The sequence below is a fragment of the Paramacrobiotus metropolitanus genome, unplaced genomic scaffold (genome assembly GCF_019649055.1).
Source record: "Paramacrobiotus metropolitanus isolate TYO unplaced genomic scaffold, Prichtersi_v1.0 Parri_scaffold0000125, whole genome shotgun sequence".
In the NCBI taxonomy this organism is placed as follows: Eukaryota; Metazoa; Tardigrada; class Eutardigrada; order Parachela; family Macrobiotidae; genus Paramacrobiotus; species Paramacrobiotus metropolitanus.
Window position 1 is genome coordinate 276,571 of NW_026570345.1, and position 19,712 is coordinate 296,282.

At 42.9% G+C, this 19,712-nt stretch overlaps 3 protein-coding genes across 4 annotated transcripts; 1 reads left to right on the forward strand and 2 right to left on the reverse strand.

The window, feature by feature from the left end:
* Positions 1-808: 808 nt before the first annotated feature.
* LOC129598575 (CD109 antigen-like) lies at positions 809-5,763 on the reverse strand. 2 transcript variants are annotated; one of them, XM_055496550.1, is made up of 7 exons: positions 4,183-5,763; positions 3,916-4,125; positions 3,710-3,755; positions 3,042-3,642; positions 1,670-2,055; positions 1,432-1,600; positions 809-1,152 (listed from the first exon to the last, which is right to left on the reverse strand). In XM_055496550.1, the coding sequence occupies exons 1-7, from the start codon at positions 4,673-4,675 to the stop codon at positions 1,006-1,008; spliced, it is 2,052 nt and encodes a 683-aa protein (XP_055352525.1). In that variant the 5' UTR covers positions 4,676-5,763; the 3' UTR covers positions 809-1,005. The 2 variants fall into 2 exon arrangements, with proteins under 2 accessions (XP_055352525.1, XP_055352526.1); XM_055496551.1 differs by having other exon boundaries at positions 3,916-4,278.
* An 8,029-nt stretch (positions 5,764-13,792) lies between these two features.
* Positions 13,793-15,010, forward strand: LOC129598599 (galanin receptor 2a-like). Its single transcript, XM_055496580.1, has 2 exons — positions 13,793-14,482; positions 14,846-15,010. Exons 1-2 carry the CDS (start codon positions 13,793-13,795, stop codon positions 15,008-15,010), a joined length of 855 nt encoding a protein of 284 aa, XP_055352555.1.
* A 2,532-nt stretch (positions 15,011-17,542) lies between these two features.
* LOC129598600 (uncharacterized) lies at positions 17,543-19,650 on the reverse strand. The gene is made up of 5 exons (XM_055496581.1): positions 19,441-19,650; positions 18,908-19,082; positions 18,296-18,540; positions 17,916-18,071; positions 17,543-17,793 (listed from the first exon to the last, which is right to left on the reverse strand). Exons 1-5 carry the CDS (start codon positions 19,541-19,543, stop codon positions 17,543-17,545), a joined length of 930 nt encoding a protein of 309 aa, XP_055352556.1. The 5' UTR covers positions 19,544-19,650.
* Between the last annotated feature and the right edge of the window lie 62 nt (positions 19,651-19,712).

The following is a 19,712-nucleotide window of genomic DNA, read 5'->3' on the forward strand; positions in this document are numbered from 1 at the left end:
AGTCTTTAAAAAATTGCATTTTGCGACTATTTTTGCAGTGTCTAATACTTTATGTCGGTCGACCGACACTTGATTTTGCACCGAAACTATACTTTCGTTACTGATTGCATATCAAGGTTATACAGTATCATGTGAAAATTTAGCGCGCAGTAATTACGATACATAAATTGAATCAATTTTCTGGCATTACTACTTTGTAGACAATTTATGCCAATCGACTAGCAAAGCTTCTGTTTTTATATACTTACGAGTTACAGTAAAACCTCTCTATAAAATACAGGCACGGTTCCATCAGTTTCGTATTTCATACCGGTGTGTATTTTATAAAGGGCAACTGCCCCAGGGGCACTTGTATATTTTGGGGCGGGGTGGGGAATGTAGCAGACTAGCAGTATCTTTATAAATACAACATTAAGGCAGCAGCAAATATTTGTACAGACAGTGACAAACTTCGTTTAGCGTTCATTTTAAAGTAGGATTAATATCTCAAGGCTTATAAAATAAGAATATTCTGTTGAAATATACTTCTAGATCAATTATTACCACTTACACAAACTTTACTCGTGATTATTTGACGATATTCTGATTGGACAAATTGCATCCGGTTACCTGTATGCAGCGGTATTTAACCGTAGCTGAATGTAGTTCAGAGGTTTCATACACTGGTGCAACTACATTCGGTTCCGCGGAAAGTGTATGTAAGGCTTATAAAGAGGTGAATGTTATAAAGAGAATCCCCTATGTTATAACATGGGAGCCAATTCAGTTCCTTAAAGGTTGAATGCTATAGAGAAGTGTATTTAATAAAGAAGTGTATTTAAGGAGAGGTTTTACTGTAAATGTAATTAATATTTTGTAACAACGCAGATGAATTTACAACGTATAAACGGCTTTTACGAAGCTTTTGCTTTGTCCAGCAAAAGGATGTAACTTCGACACAAATTTGTGCTGATATAAAATCTGGTTTCTAAACGGCTGCCCGAATTTTGCCGTGGATATATGTTGTTATAGAGTGCCGATATGTTGCAGTATTTTGATGTAATTTAGAAAATACTTTTTGACGTGGGCAAGGATAGTCCGCCCAGCAGCGTTACGTGTGTCCGAGCTTTTCAGTAGCTTCAGTGGCAGGCACACGGACATTCCAGAATCAATCTGAAAAATAAAAGCTTCAACCACTGGAAATAATGATGTAGCGTCGATATCCCGCCACGTTTCCCTAACTGTGGATTTATTGCTATGATTTTCTAGATTTCAACGCGTTTTTCATATATCTTTTGTCTTACACCAAGAAAGTAATAGCATCTGATAAAACAAATAAGCACAGAATACGTCGTCTGAACCGGTTTATGCAGCGTGATCTCATACTGAATAAATATTGCTGTATAATCGGTTATAATTCAGCCCAGTTTCGCAGGTAGAAGTAAAGTATACCTTTTCCATATAAATGTAACATTTTTGATTTTCCTGGGCGCATTCGACTTTCTGGACACCCTTGTGCGTCTGTTTCTGCAATTCGCTGACGGCATCTTCATCAAATTTGTATCCCGTAAGAGCTTCGATTTCCACCATGATATTTCCGCTGATCACATTGCCTTTGTAACTGCAAACACACGCGCAATGTTATAAATATCGCTTCAGTTAGAACTCACAATTAGTCTTCTTCACTCACGAAGGGCACAGCCGTAACTGCAGGATATTGTTTTCGTCGTCCTTTGCAGTCAGCTTAAATTTCAGGTCTATCTCGGATGTGTAGCTCATCGCAGGATCCCGGAAAGGGACCGTTACTGGCGCTGGCGCACCTATTTTGAGGCTTGTCTTTGCCGATGGCGACTGTTTCTGCCGGTAAGAATATTCCAGCTGGCATCTCACGATACCGTCACCCGTTGCCCTGATTTTAACGCGATTTTGTGTCAGCGGTATTTCGTATGTCTGTGGTGACAGACTGTCGGTGGTGAACCGGTGCGTGTCATCAAATCCTTCCACTTCCACATCCAGTGATTTAGTTTGCACGTTCGGTTTTACTTCGCTAAGGGCATTCAGAGCCACAGCAGTATCCTGCAGCAGCATTACCAAACCTGAATTTCCGTGCTTACTCATTTATTTTGCAGTAACATGCCCTGGCCTTTCGCCATCTCTTTACTTCAAAACCGTAATGAATCAACTAATAAAGAGCGAATGAAATAAAATTACAAATTTTCCGTGCTCGGTTCCAGTAAAACTAATGAATTACGTTTTAACATCTTCAATTGTTCGGTTCGATGGCTGCATTTGCGACCCCGACCATGCAATGCTAAAACCGTTAGAACGGTCAGTTCCATCAAAATCATGAAGCGCCAAGGAATTTTTGTGACCCTCACCATGCAGTGTCAAAACCGTTAGAGCGATCAGTTCCATCAAACTTTTTAAGTTCCAAGGAAATTATGTAAAACTATTACGTAAATATTATATAATAGTATTCCAGGGAGATACATATAAAATTATTCCAGGGAAAATTATGTAAAACTACTCTGTATTATGTAATATTCTACTATGTAATAAATTATTACTAATAATTATTAGAAAAATTATTATAAAACTTTAATAACAGTCCATCCGGTTACGGCGATCATCTAGTGACGGTCTGCTGGGCTAAGAATAGATGCTGTATTACTTGCGCTGCATCAACTCAAAAGCTGTATTAGGAACTGCTTAGCTCGCATATCTCCCATATGATTGCGGGCGGCTCGCCCCATATAAATCTACGTATGTATATACGCTCTAATCAACGGGACTCGGCGCCGGCATTTTATTCCACTGATCAGAGGAGCTCCCTCTGCGCTAGCACAACCGACACCATATATACTGCCACTGCGCAGCGCAGCTGCGCAAAAATCAATAGTCTGACATCACATCTCCAGATCGTTCTGGATACTTCCAGAACGCACGTCAGTCATACTCTGATCATGCGTACAGCGCGTGCACATGCATACAGCCTGTATGTGGGAGATATCCCACATGATCCCGAATGCGCTTGGCAAAGGCCTTGAATTTCATATGCGTACCTGTGTGGACTGGAAGCCGAATTGCCAGTTTCGCTGCGACAGCAGCCAGTCGATAACCGGCTTCAGATCATTCGTAGCACTATTGTTGCACAGCGCCAACAGCGCATATCCCGTTGTCTCAATATCCTTTGCCGAAAATTCAGCACTGCTTTTTAAAGTAGTCTTATCCAGCCAGCACCGCTTTCCAGGAGCCGGCTCCACGGCCAGCTGATTCAGTTTCCTTATGCAGTGTGATGTTCTCTGACTTCCAGTGCGAGTAAACACGTAACAGGTCAAACCTAACGTAAATGGATCGTTGGATCGTTCAAAATGTCCTTCCAGATAACGTTGTGCGACTCGCGCTACAGTTGTGCTGGCGAAACCGTTTTCGGTATAGGCCAGGAGAACAAAAGCGGTCAGAGCGCTGGGGTTATGTTGGCGGTCGATGAGGTTTCCGTCTTCCCGTAAGGATCCGTCACTGTTTTGTTTGCTATCCAGAAATTCCAATGAGTGCTTAATCAGGGACTTGTCCACTTTGATGAATTCACTAGCCAGTGCGAAACCGCGAATGATGTAGGCTGTCAACCATGTAGAGCCTGGATGCCGGTTTTCCCCAAAAGTGCTGCAATAAAGGCGGATAGTAAAAAGGAAACGATGGAATCCTTACAGCCTAATAGAAACTCACGCACTTGTAAGAACCGTTCTTCAGGCGATAGTTTGCCATTCGCTTGAATCCTTTAACAGAAAAGGTAAATGGAATTAACATCGGAACCGGTTAGTCGAGCTACCGGAGCGTAACTTAGTCGGCTCCCTGTTTTTACTTTTCGGATAAGCGTACATGTACGAGTAATTGGTAAATTGTTTAATGATTAATCTATAAATTGAATTGTCTCACCCTTTTCGATATTGTACTTTAATCTCTTGTTGCGGTTGTTTTTTGTGTAGGCTGCATCACCCAATCGTTTGAGGTATTTTGCCAAAAAGACGTTAGGCATAAGTACCGACATGGTCTGCTCGCCGCACCCAGTAGGAACCCGAATCAAGCCTTCGAACTCTTTGCCTGAGCTCTCCTTGAGATTTTCCATAGTAGTGGCCATTATGTCACCTAGCAAAAAAGATGGAAGCAACTGTAATGGTTAGCAAAAAATGAGGATCCCCATACCAGAAATTGTCAGCCTAATTGTCTCCGATCCTGGGACGGCATTGAGCGGTATCTGTTGGCTGTCCACTGGAATCTCTACCGTGGGGATTTGACCAGTTATGGTGTACACCTCCGAGCTGTGCTGTTGCAGCGCTCCAGGCTGTCTGATTTGCACAGTCTTCTGCACTCTGTCAATGATTATTTCCTTTCCACGCGAAATGGACCGAAACACTTCGGCGACAACGGTTACCGGACCTTTCCGGTGTGGGATATCTCCCACATACAGGCTGTATGCATGTGCACGCGCTGTACGCATGATCAGAGTATGACTGACGTGCGTTCTGGAAGTATCCAGAACGATCTGGAGATGTGATGTCAGACTATTGATTTTTGCGCAGCTGCGCTGCGCAGTGGCAGTATATATGGTGTCGGTTGTGCTAGCGCAGAGGGAGCTCCTCTGATCAGTGGAATAAAATGCCGGCGCCGAGTCCCGTTGATTAGAGCGTATATACATACGTAGATTTATATGGGGCGAGCCGCCCGCAAATTGGTAGCAGATCGTGGTTGAGATCTATGTTAACATCAGTTTTCCTCTGACCTTTCATATTTTTCATCTGAATTTTTTTGTGTGGTGGCTCGCCCCAGTACGAGCCCATTACGAATCTATACCATCTTTTCCCAATTTTGCCAACACAAGATTATTACCGCCTGAATACGTTCTGCGGTGTTTAGTTATTCTACCTAACGCGATATTTCATCGGGATTTCACCAACGCATGATTCTAATTCCATCGCCTGCATATGCTGATCAGAAATTCCATCGTTTTTCTTGACCTTTTACTAAATGTACTGAACGTATTTTAGTGAACTGTTATTTAACATTATTACCTTAAAATCAATTGAGAAATTTATACGAATAAATGTGACCTTTCATAACATTTGACCATCAACATGGATGCCAAATCTTTGTCACCGGAGCAATACGTACAAGCAATCCACTGCTACTTAAAATCAACCACACCCAATCCAACGTTTCAAGATTTATTATCTCTTCTCTTCGACTATCTGCCAGAACAGCTGAAACCAACATTTTTTGCCAATTTGCCTGACTCCATCAACACCTTTGTTCAACAGCTGACTTTTGAGCTGAAGTCAATCCCACCTAATTCACGACCAAGATTATTCTTTCCTGTTCAACAAATCCATGCTGTAAGCCCAACCCCATATAATTTTAATGCGATCAAACTACATGTTCTACCAGACCAAGAATCGCACGTCAACACGTCCCAGAAAACTCCGAAGAAACACCATCGCTTTCACGCACGTTCATGTTACAATTGCCGCAAGCCAGGACATGAAGCAGCCACATGTAGGAAGCCTATGAATTTGCCCGTATACAGACATTGACGAAGTATGGAAGCCATTGATTCGATTTAGCCTGTGTAGCCCGAGTTGCTTTCGTAGCCTGATAGCTTATGTAGCCAGTTCGGCCAGTGGGGAAATGGAATAATAACGGTTGCAATGCTTCTACTGCTAAGAAAATGCCTGCCTGTTATTGAGCGGATTCCCATGTGACGATAAACTGCTTTCCAAGACCTACTTCCACTCCAAAATCAATAAACCTCTACGTTTCCTGGATGTGCGAGCAATCGTAATCGCAATTTCCTTAACATGTAATGTTTTACTGTCATCGATTTTTCTAATGTGTGACTACTGTTATACGTGTCGGTTTAGAGAAGGGGGAAGTATGTGGATATCTCCACATACAGGCTGTATGCATGTGCACGCGCTGTACGCATGATCAGAGTATGACTGACGTGCGTTCTGGAAGTATCCAGAACGATCTGGAGATGTGATGTCAGACTATTGATTTTTGCGCAGCTGCGCTGCGCAGTGGCAGTATATATGGTGTCGGTTGTGCTAGCGCAGAGGGAGCTCCTCTGATCAGTGGAATAAAATGCCGGCGCCGAGTCCCGTTGATTAGAGCGTATATACATACGTAGATTTATATGGGGCGAGCCGCCCGCACCGGAATGGTCCTAAGCGCAAAGGTAAATGGTGGAAAGCATTGCGGTCTCGAATTTTTACATCCACAGATTGCTGGTTTGCGGGGTTGGGCGTGACCTTAAAGCGGAATCCCAGAGATTCGGTAGTCGACACATTACGGAAATTGAAGAGCGTAGCATTGATTATCGCCGTTTCGTTTTCAATCATGGAGTACGGTGTATCCATATTGATATAGAGTTCTTGATAGACGATCAACTACAAAACAGAATAATTATAACACTTTAAGTGCCAATTATAAGCAATGAGGATGGCGTAGTTACATTTCTTGGCTTTTTGGTGAGAGCTAAAGGTTGCTGGGCGCTGACGGCAAAGGCGGTGACTTCCCAAGTCGTTATCGAATCCGGAACAGTCTCCAAATGCGACAGTCTTCCATTGGTGCTGAAGTGCCAAGAACCGTTAACGTGACCCATCGATGTTATTTAAACAAAAACCCCAAACGAGAGCGTATCTGCTTACTCGGTGAATCCTGATACAAACATAAAACTCTCCCGAAAATCTTTTCTCAGCGGTTGTGCTGGAGCATGTGGCGCTGTGATTAAAAAATACTGTATATTTTTCTATGCATTACTACACGGTACTGTTTTAAAAGTTATCAGCTGGCTTTACCTGTTGGCGGCGCTGCATTGAACATTGAGGAACAGTCAAAGACAGATATCACCATGTTGACCGCCTAAAACTGGAAGCATGTAAGAGATTCTCCACAAACACCAGAAACCTGATCTTAAGTTGAACTGCCTTCTTATCGCCTCCTCCCACCACCCACTTGGCGGATTATTCACATTGCATCCGTCTAGTTCATGTGCATGCCTCTCAAGGGATAACGCTGCATCTAGGCCCTGGAGTCTGGCAACCACCTGCATTTGACGTTTTATGAATATTTGATCGAGAAAAACACAGTGCCATAGCACGATGGCTCAGGCGGCTCAGCGCATTTTAAGTGTTTGATTCATAGTGGAAAATCATCACCTCCTTGGCAGAAATTTCGTGTCCGGAAGCAAGTTGCAGCAAGCTTTTGTCGACTGCCAATAATCCCACCAGAGAATTTGGCGCAGCGGTTACGTCGACCTTGGCTTTCTGTCCCAAACCGGGCACGATATATTTCGCGCTGGGGTCTTCAGGACCCACGGTAATCCCCACCTGCAAGAGAAACTCAGCTTTTACAGAAACTTATCTACGAGTATCCTACTACCCGTTGTTGAAATCTTAAATAACACACAAGATAAATTTCCTGTCTGGTCAAAATGACTAAAAAATTTCATAAAAATACTGCCATAGGGAGGTAATGATGACCCTTGTCCATTGCTACGTACGTCTTGCACTACAGATTCATGATCAACCGTAATTTCCACGGCATCCACCGCCACATCACTTATGGCGCTGTAATATGCAATAATGGTGACGGTCGGCGCCATCGCTTCGGTTACTGCGAAACTGAGCGTATCGCTCGTGGTACGTTCATCATGGCAGACGTCGCAGTTATTATTCCCTTGCGAGAGACAACCTATAACGAGCGAATATAATTTATTCAAAGCGGCATTAACTATAACGCATCGAGCGCCGGTAATTAGTACCGGTTAATTCTTAACCATTATCTGCACATACGAACCGCGTAATACATTGTGTCACAATTAACGCCTCCCAGGTTAAACGTCACTCGTTCGCCTACGCGATACTTCCTTGATTCTGTAATACGAATATTGGCGGCAATCGTCCCGTATCGCTTCTTAACACTGAGCGTTTTCTTCATATCATTTAACGTGACGTCGATCGCCAGTCGCTCCGCTTCCTTTGTCGTTTGCATGTGGACCATAACTAATCCTTGCCCGGCATCTACTTCCTTATTGACATCCTCCACCTGGTTTGTTTCATTGAACGCGTCGTACTGCGTTGCCGTTAACGTGACGGCTTGTAGTTCATCCACGTTGGATACGGGTGAACCGTCGTGGTTGGCAATGCGAACGGCAATGGTGCACGGCAAACCGGGTCGGAACGAAGCGGATAGAGAAACCAGTTCGATGAGAAAGGACTGGCAATGGTACGGAATTCGCATTTCGCCGCGCTCGATTTTATTTGTCCGGTTTTCCGTTGCCGTAGCGATAATAGTGAGATACCCGTCTTCACCTTTATCGCAGAATTTTTGCTGCATCGCACGATGGTTCAGCTGATAGCTAAAGGGCAGCGTTGTGCCGACGCCTCCTGTTGTCTGAAAATTTGCTGAGTCTCAGGAAACGTCCCATATCGGGTGCGGGTGCCATGTTTATGGACGAAATTCGCTTACCTGAGCAGAAAACTTTACAGGCCTGTTTTTGGCGGTGGGATCTTTAATGGAAGCATCGACTCGACCGATAACTGGATTTCCTGTTCGATCCCTGAAATTGAGCGGCTACATTAAGAACACAACATGACTGCTACTTTAGCGGTACGAATAGTTGAGTTGGTTCTTTTTTACTCGTACAACAAACTAGACTATTTAAACGCCTAATGCGATACTGAGCTGGTGATCCTGTTTTCTCGATTCATATGAATTTTCTGTCCTGCTTTATGTTCTTCATAAGTACTGTATGCAAAGGGCCGTTTCGACCTATTATTGACGTACTGTGGTGCCAAGTGAATTCCGCACTTTTTCGTACAGCATGCTAGACAAGCGCTGTATGGACGGCTTTAGCGTTCAGTGGGTTCACTGTCTACAGGGTTATGAACTGACTGAACGCAGAATTTGAAATAATTCATAATCAGTAGCATACGCGGGTACGACAAAGAAATTCGAACCAGCAGTTAGGTAATGCGTAATACAGTTAGCATGTTTTGTAACCATAAATTGTAAAAATTTATTTTGGATTATATTCACGTCTATAAATCTTGATGGAGAAGCAGGAACGAATTTTCAAGAGTGAGCAACGCTCCTTTACGCTCGGCCCTTTGCTACTGGCAGCCTGACGCTGTTCAGCACGTTCAGCGCACGCTGAACCAAATATACAGCTCTAGTGTATCAGGCTTTACGAAATGGTTCGGAATTTACTTGGCACCACAGTACCTTAGCAGGCTTAAACTGAGCGCTGTATCGTCCCTGGAAACCCATTTCGGGGCTTGGAAGTGCAACGAAAACCGTGGCAGGCCTAACACCACAAAAATGATGGACCGTCAACAGTGTTGTACCAAAACCGCTGCACAAGGTGCAATGCGCCTTACATTTCATGATTTTACTGATTCCACGGCTTTACTGCCTTACTGTATTGAGCAACTAGGAATTTTTTGACTGCAGTTTGGCCCTGGACGGATATTTCCACTGACCAGTTGCCATATTCAGGATCGGAGTAAATCGGCAGAAATGCATCTTCGAAATATCCTGGACCTGGTTAAAAACATTATTGTTTTACGTATTTACGAGGGTAATGGCCATATCATTATTGTAACGTGTGCCTAACAGTAGAACGGTATACAGTTTTTTTGAAGCAGCAAAAAGTATCGATGTATCTGTATCAAGCCAAAGATTGCGTAGATATTTTTAAGGTGTCAAACCCTTACTGCTGGGATGGGTGTATGCTATGTCAAGTCTCCTGTCCACCAGTTCATCAGAAGGATCCTGAAAATAAGGAGTGTGTGATCGTGTGTAAACGAATAAACGGTGAATACCGATTTCTACATAGCTTGTTTGGTGCAAAACGCGGAATCAAGATTGAATAATGGGCCAGGTCAATTGCATCTGGGTAACCATTGCGCGTCGGGTAACGGAGAAACGCGTAAAAATCTGTCCATGACTCAGCGAAAAATTTATCGTCCAATCGTAAGTCGAGTACGCTTCCGTGGCAAGAAAGAAATTGAACAACTGAAAAACTGAAGTGGAACCGAAAATTTTATTTTTGATGCTTTAATGTGTTACTACATCAAAAAGTTAATTCTGAGTTTAGGAGTGTCGAGTTTAGGAGTGTCAATCTGGGTCGCTGGATGCACTTCTGGTTCAAACAAACAAAAAATTTGTTGATCTGTGCAGGAGAGTTGCGAGTTACTCGTAGTTTGGGTAACGGTTGCGCTTCGATTTCGAAGCGCAACGGTTACACGCACCGTGACGCACGGGTAAGCTGAAAACCCATCCCAGAATTCTGGTTTACCAATCAAATCGTTTACCTGCTTACGCGCCGTGATGTCATGATTTTTTACCCGACTGCCGCTTGCGCGTCGCGTAAGACTTACGCAGAGCAATTGACCTGGCCCACTAATAGGTTAGTCACTATACGGCATTGCACGTTGTGTTACCACTCCGTGTTGGCGCAGTATACATATACGACGTATATGTATATCTGTATTATATATATTATACGTATATTACACATGAAGGTCGCCAGGTACTCTTAGTAATTTTTTTTCATTCTGTTACATATTTATTGATGAGCGAATACAAGAACAATCTAACAGCACAAAAGAAACATTATGTACAATCATTACAAATTTAACAAGCAGCGGAAACAGGCGACCGAACTTGATTTCTGCTTTGTCATGTACTCGATTAATGTTGATTTTGTACGTTCCTCATTGAACTCAGTAAGAGTCAAATTAAAGCATATTACACTTTTATTTTTGTTGTCATGGTGTGCCAAGGTACTGCCAACTTGTTTAAGCGTTTAAGCCAAGCGTTTAAGACGATTCGGTCTCTGCTTTACCTTTAAAAGTGCAGTGACAGTCTTCACGCGGGTGGATAGACGGAGATCCTAATCGAGTACCAAAACCCGAAAGCGCACCGCATCACCAGCTCTGTACATTGGTTTGTCCAGCTGTACGAGAATAATGTCATCCGATGGGAGGGGCTTTATGTACTGTTCCGAAGTGCGAATGGGAAAATTCGTTCCCCGGTAGGCAATGGTGACGTTCAGCAGCACGCGTCCAACTCCAGACAAACTTGGAATCTACAAAAAATCTATTTGTTGTTTACAAATCTACTTAGAAAATGTATTTGTTATATGTACCTTGAGACGTAGTTTCTCTTGGCTCCCTTTCGCCACCATCACCTTCCCACTGTGCACCATCGTAGTGGTTAAATTCAGCTCCGCTGTAACATCAACATCGTAATGCTCCTGCATGTTTTGCGCGATCAGTTCATAGTCCGCATGCGGTCGGACCAAACGGTGCGAATAAATAATCGTGGCACCATTATCGTCTATAACGGTATCATCGTACGCTAAGACGAGACAAAATAAGCTTGTAAATGCTAGGCATAATCGAAGTCTTGTAGCCATTTGCGAGACTAGGGTTATCAAAACGTAAAATAAAAATCCCGCCGTGGAATGGCGATGTACTCAGAACCTTTAGCCGTCAAAATGTGCCGCTTTAAGTAAGAAAGCATATGTCGGCTCGCTGTAAACAAATGCCGATTCTCGTAAGTTAATACAATAATACAGTAATAAAAGTATACGAGTATTCAAGTATGAGAGCATGATCGCAATCAACCTTTCTAAATGCGTTCATATTTTGCACTTTGGCGCTATGCAGATGTGTATCACGGCCAAAATTCGTACTGTTGCTGTCATGCTGACGTATTACGACGACGGTAGCCTGCGAGACAATTGCTTGAGAACTTTCAAACACAACACAAAATTGCACTACTGCCGTGGAAGCAATGGATTGTTTCAGTAAAATCTGTAAGGGATTATTTGTGTTCAATTAAGTACGTCTACACGCTGCATAATATTATGGTGTACATCAGCGGTGCGCTTGCATTTATGATTTGTCACAGAGATTTCGGTATACAATTATGAGTAACTTCGCTTGCAATAATTTCATTCTCAGCGTCACTTTAATTTTGGAACCAGTGCGGCGACGTTTCCATTTCGTCACCAACACAGGTCATTGTACAGCAAGTGGTATGCCGGAAGTTAAACTTCCTTATACACTGGCTTCATGCGCAAAGACTGGGAAACTTTGCTAGCTGGCCAGCTAAAAGCAGCATACAAAAAATGAGGGATAATTGGCCTCCATAGGTACATCACGGTACATATACAATCTTTAGAAAAGGTGTTAAGAAAATTGCTCCCGATAAGTACGTCGGCTTTTTTAGTGAAAGGGTTGCATGAATCATCTAGCATATCAGAAAGACCTGCAGAATCGATCCTGATGGCTCTTCTTGTGCTAATACTGCAGTCAATAAATCGAATTTTCGAGAAGAATAATTTTTTTCTTACCTATCCGTAGAATGGTATCATACGAATGCATAGAGTTGGTTATTCAGTCACTATATCGACTGTAACCGGCATTAGTGTCCGGCGGACGGTTCCTCCGTCCGGACGGTTTTGCCGGTTACAAATGTCAGTGTGCAAATATGTAATGGTCGGCGAGACGAGTAAAGCTATATTTCTTTGTGCAGTGCATTAAAGGTTGAAAATGGTAGAATCGGAGCCCTCCCCTTAGAGTTTCTGAAAGGTATTCCATAATTTTAGATTTGCTAACGTTTTCCAAGAGGTATTAGCGAATATATTTACCGCACAATCTCAAATTCTCGTTACCAAAGAAGTGCACCGCTTTTGGCGGGTATTAAAAGACTGAAAAGAAATGAGAAACAAAAATTAAAGAAGCGATTTGTAAATTTTTTAAAAGAACGAGTTCTATATTTTTTGAAACAATTTCTCTAAACTAAATTTACTTTTTTGTGTTTATTAAATAGAACTTTAAAACTCATGCGCATATTTTATTTAAGATTATCAGTGCGTGACCGACGTAACCGTTTTCTCGAACATAGAGGATCTTCGCTTCACTTCCGTCGATTATTTTGCAAAAACGCCCAGCAAAGATACTCTGGCAGCGCAAAAAATGCACTAACAGAATTATTACCTTCCGGCCGCAGATCACACTGTAATGAAGAAGCACAGGATTCCATATCTTTCTAAGAACCTGAAATTTCACTAAGTACCTGCTCACTGATTCATAATGAAACTCTATCCACTCACCCATCCCGCTGGTTTCCACATGCACGTTTCCCTCAAGCAAACACAGGTATTTCTGTTTTGCGTGTACTTGCGGGCTCACAGGCACACCACTGATTTCCCGCTGGATTTATCCTTTACCAACCCGGTAACGCTGCGATTCGAGCACACTAAATAACCTTGAAATTCATCGATTGGATGGCCTGAATAATGCCGCAAGCCGGGGGTGTACATACCATACATGGAACAATCAAGGTAAATGGCAATATCTCGTTACATATGCTCCAGCGGGGGACGGAAGGATTTATTAACAAATCTCTTATAAGCACACACCGATACTGTACACAAACGTAGCAAATCCATTGTGAATCCGGCAGTATGGCTGGGAACACCGCCAACCTTTTCATCGACAACGGAACCGTCTTTATTGAAAATGCAGCAAACAACACGACCCTTTCGACAGACAGCCTGTTTTCTGCTAATATCACTAGTATTCCGGTGGGAATTTATTACTATTCCGCGTTATTATTGTGGTTTGCTGTTACCTTTACGTTTTGCATAATCGGCGCTGTGCTTACCGCGTTTCTGTTAACAGTAATCTGTACAAGCCAAAAAAATCAGCGTTCCGGTTGCAAAATTCTGATTGTCCACTTCATGTCGATTAATTTATTCATCTGTGGGATACATGCACCGTTGAATACATACGCCAGTTTTATCGGCACACGGTTACCGTTTTCCGTGTCATCATGTGCCGGTATTCATTTCAGCTTTCTGACCACCATGTTCAGCGGCCAATGGACTGCCGCGTTTTTAGCTGCTAACCGCTTCGTAGCCACCATCTTCCCGCATCATTACGCGAAATACTCCAAAAACCGCGTAGCAGTTGGCTGTATTTCATATTCATGGATCGTCAGCGCCGTTATTAATGTACCTCCATTATTTAACATCGGCGGTCTGTACCGTGCCATTCCGCCGTGGTTCGGATGCGGGCTGCAACCGGATGGGGCGTCGATTGTGTCCACACTGTCCGCTGTGATTGGTGTGTACATTCCGCTGGTAGTTGTCTGTGGATGTTACGTGGGAATCTTTATCCGTTCGGTTGGGATCAAGTGCCGCAACCGGGTGAATGTGGAAAGCGCAAAAGTTGCGGTGAAGACGAAGAGTGATAGCAGTCAACGGCGATCCGCGGTAACCAAGATGCTGTTTGCCTGTGCGGTGTGGTACTGTGTTTGCTACTTTCCGCATTCGATTCTGATTACGTCGTTCTTCAACGTGTACCAGCGGAACCCGACGACACAGCTGTGGATCAGAAGTTTATCATGGTGTGGATATGTCGGCAATCCGGTACGGAACAAGAATTTTATTATTTCCACAACAGTTATGATTTGGGTATCTCTAAGAATAACAAGTGCAAAACTTCAAGAGAGCGCTTCCGTGTTGCACGATTAACGATTTTAGAAAGTTGCTAGCCGCATGTCCGCAACATATTTCCATTTAGATGCTGGATCATCTGACTTATAAGTTATCATTCGATGCCAAAAGCATCTTTGGGCTAAAAGTGTATTGTACATACGTACTCACATGCATAGAAAAAAGTATACTTCTAGTGAACGTACAAGTTTCACATAATGTGTGTATGTAATGTACGCACATGATGATGTATGTATGTATCCACATGATTTGATAATGTTTTGTTTTGAATTACAGTTTATTTTCTTTGCAATGTCGGAAGAATATCGCCACGGCGCCAGAACACTTTGGGGACTTTTATTCCTTATGAGGCCAGCTCGCACTCTAAATAATGACGAACTAAAAGGCACAAGCCATATGAATACTCTGACCTTGCCCGCAACTAAACCTTCGTTTCCGTGATCCAGTGGCTGCGGTATTTAATGGCTTGATATCGTTTGATGCATAATTGTGCATGCTCATGCCAAGCAATAATTAATTAGCAGTTGTTAAACCCGGAATTTTTAACTACCAATTTTATTGGAAACGGTACCAGCATTGTATTTGTACATGGCAGCGAAGCATCGAAAATGCTGTAATGACATTGCAAACCGTATTTCACATGAAAAAACTGCACGCAGAGCGTTACCCACGTATACATATGCTACAAGAACTACATGAAAATTTAATAATTTTATGTATGTAGCATATAATTATTGTGTACTGCATGAACGATTTATGTCTGTAGCTCGGTACAGCACATTCATTTTCTGATAAAAAAAGATAAAATAGTCGCTGTTGTAGCATTATATCTTGCCCAATGTACATATAAACCCTTGAATGACTTTTCCTTCCGGTTGAATAATTTCGTCAGTGTACAAGTCGAGGATTAACCGAGATAGCAGTAATACTCCTTCACTGATCGTCCGTATTCTGGGCGGTCATCATAGTTAGTATTAGTTACCACCTCGCCATGTTCATGTTGATATTGGACGCTCATGGTAGAGAACACATGTGATTACAAAACATTCTCAAGCTCAGTGGACGTTGGTAACAAACGCTAACAACTGGACCATCGCCCAGTATGATGACGACCGGTTGTTTTTCTGCACTGCCCACCGATCTGTGCTGTTATGACGGGCAGATGCCTTGTGTCTTCTACAAGTTCTATTGTTTCGTTGACTTTTCTGCAGTATCTATAAAACATCAATACAAAAACCGGTCCATCACCAAGCGAAAAACTATTAATTTTTGACATAATTATACTTAGTACGGATTGAGTAGCGTGTTCTTATACAAGAAATCACGGAATTGTGCGAATACAAAAATGCGCGCGGTGACGATGATGAAAAATATACGTCTGTACTCTGTACTAACTGTTCGTAAATTTAATGTTTACATGACTGCATGACACAGTCCTGTAATGGCACTGATAGTGTGGGTCAAATACAGTAAAACTTGTGTGTCAGCGCAATTACGTACTGTACTATTTTTAGTTGTCATTGCATGTGCAGATACACAATAATGTAAATAGTAATTGAATATTAATTCTGATAGCGCGAGACTAGATACTCTCGCGCGTAGCCATTTCGAACATTAACTGCAATAAAGACGGGCGCCGTTATACACCAAACTTTACCTCTGGCCAGCATTCTTTCATTCGCACTAATTTTCACACAAAAACACGCATGTACTGCGCTCTGTTTCGAACCATCAATAAGCACTGCATATCGAGAATGTTCTTACTTTCATGGAAACGTAGGACGAATAGAAGGTGGCACTTCATTGGGGGAAGCATAGTATTGATCCGTAGAACCAACTAACGTTTTAGTTAGCTTCCGAAGACCCGTGTCCATTTTATAGTACGCATTTTGCAATGGTGTGCGTGAATGTGCGTGAATGTTTACTGTATGAACTTTTATATTCAACAACGTTTAAAATACCGTATTTTAACTAATACTCTTACTTAGAAAACTAAGCAGCAGCATTGAAAACCAGTAATAAGATCTGACGTAAGATACGAGCACATACAATGAGGCACTCACAGCGATAACATTGTCAGCAGAAACCACAAGAACATTGTGTTTACAATAGTGGTTCGTCTTAGTCTACGTTGTAGTAAATAAGACAATCAATATAATGTATCAAAAAACACAAGATCTCACTACTGACACCTTTGATTTTTGAATTCCTGAATTACTTTCCCTGTCGGCTGAATGATCTCATCAATGTGCAAATCAATCGACGGGAAGAACTGACCCAGATACGGGCTATTGGGCTTCACATAGTAAAAATAATCCTCTTTCACCAAATCCGCATCATCCTCGTAGCGGTACGCCTGTATCGTGATGGCGGCCATATCCATGTTAGTATTGTGGAGTTTGTGCGTCTGGTACATATCCGATTTCATCCAGGTGATGTTGCCGGCATGGAACATCTCGGAGCGCACCAGCACCGGCTGCTCGTAACTGATATTGACAATCGGATTATACCACTCGGATTTAATGGAGCCCTGCAGAACCTTGATGACCGCGGTGGTGTTCCCATGATTATGTACCGGGCTGTAGTGACCCCGTGGCCAGATCTCCAGGACCATTTCCTGACCGGGTGCACGGAGGTTGGCTGGTCCCGGAATACGAATGTAGCTGGACTGTTTACTTCCAAAGGTCGTCTTTTTATCGAGGATGTTCGCCAAAGTGCAACCGGACGTCTCCAGTGAATAATTGATCGCATCTAGCTGTTCTGGGGTGAGCGCGAACGCGTTGACATCCTCCAGGATCCCGGCGATCGTCGGATTCCGCGATACCTGGATGTACGTTACATCCGTGGCCATGATGTGTTTCATGGTGCGCTGTTCCGGCGGAATAACTACCGGTGCGACGTCCACCAGCACCGGATCCCGCTGAAACTTCATTTTATCCACGATGGAAACATGATCTGCGATGGCGACCCTTCCTATCCGACTGATAGCTCACCGTGGGTGGCGTTGGACATGGAGACGGCTATTGGTTCTTCGGGTATTCGCTGCCGCGCTGCCGTTTTGGGAGCTGATGTCTTTCCAGTACCTCGTCTTTTGGATGTTTTACTTGTTGCTGGTGCGATTTTCGTCGCTTTGGTTGGCGGTTTGGAAGGCGTTATTTTCTTTGTCACTGAAGGAGTGACGGGTGGATCGCCGATGGCATCGATTACAGGATCCTCAGAGGCGTCTGCAGCAGAAAATTGATAAAACATTTTGCATCGAAAGTTTACTACGGATTTCCACAGTACCAGCATTACGCAACATTTATAACAAATTCCAGTCGTGTCTGTGCATTACTTATTAACATACCGCAAGATTGTACACTCATGACGCTGTTGGGATCAGTACGCGACATGTAGGCTTCCGGACAGCTGACTCGCATCGTATCGGAAGCATCACACAATATGTTCCGGGGGATGTAGCCTTTCAGTGCTTGACACAGAACTTCATCCGGTTTCGGCTTTTCTGCACATAAAAAATTTTTACATCCAAATGCCGCATAATTTTCGAAAATTTTACTATGACCTTTATTAAATGGATGCAATACACAGCAGCGTACGTAACCGTATTACTACTCTTACCCGCGCCAAGAATGCGCCATATAAATACCTATGTGAAGTAGAGCCCCCAAACAGTATACTGTACTGCCGAATACGGCATTGTGAAGTTAGTGTGACTACCGCACTTACGTGTGAGGACCGTGTAATCAAAAATGATCTCGTGATATGGATTTTCTTTTCTCTCTGGCCCAAGATCCATGTTTATGGTCAGGGAAGGCGCCTTCTGGTAGCTGGACACCAACTGTGCAATGGACTCGATGGCATTGTTGGGCATGTTGTAGGACTTGCCGCCGGGTATCTGTTTGACCAGGGTGGATTTTCCGTCAATGCGCTCGTAGATCCTCACTGTCTGGCTTTCACCCAGATACGACACTCTGCAAATAGATCGACGCTACAGGTTGAGACAGAACAAAAGCATCAGCTGATGACCTGTTTTCGGAAACTGCCACAACAACGTAAGAATGAACAAGCTTTTGCCATTTTTGACAGAACCAGGACGATAACAACAGCCAGAAAATTTTGCATACATACGTATCGGTACAATAATACATTGTATTATATTTTACCGAGCGTACTTTACTAACCCAGTCGTTAAAAAATGGGTAAACCAGAAAAAATAGGAACCCTAAGATTATTGTCGCAATATAATTTATTCAATCCTACTATGTCTCTGATGGCAGAAAATACTCACTCTCGTGAATCATACACTACTATAGTTTAGTGGTATACAACTGTACTTACGGAACGTGTAAATAGATTGCGGATTTGCTGTTGCAGTTGCTCGGTGTCGTCAATTTGACACTGCAGTTGCTCTTGGGAACATGGTAGAAGCGCAACCGTCCAGCGCGATCGCCAATCTCCGTAGTGTCGGGACACGGGAGAACGTAGATTCCACGGCAAAATAGCTCCAGAAGAACTACAATTATAGCGCTTGCTTAATTTAGTCATGCTAGTACGATACAGTAAATTAATATACTTAATTATACAGAGTAGTACCGCGTTTCATCTTATACATACACTGTTGACACAAGTCGAAGCAAATTTACAGAAGTGGTTATACAATTCGGAGCACAAGAAATGCATTGATACATCAATACATAATGATATATAAATTTAATGAAGGACAGTAACAAAGCATCTCCAGTATCAGAAGAAGTAAAATTTACAAAAAAAATGCATTAATAACATGGTTTCGGACCTTCGGTTGCCAGTTAACCATCCTTGTTAAAAATATGTAAACCCAAATTTATTAACCAGTAAGGCAAGCATTGTACCTTCATCTTCCGAAGGGCTGGACTTGCCGTAGCAGACCTGCACCGTAAGCAAAATAACCACAACCGCGATGGCGGCTTTCATGATTGTATTATGCAAAAACATCTTGCAGACCAACAAATAACTAACTGCCGCGGTGAATTACAAGGTGCTGCAGCTGTGTAAATGATAAATATACTAACAAGCGCAATCTCCCCTTCTTATCACCACCAAGTCGCGCCTATCGGGCAGCCATCAGTCGTCAGTATGCGGAAATGATGCGCACCTTCACTAG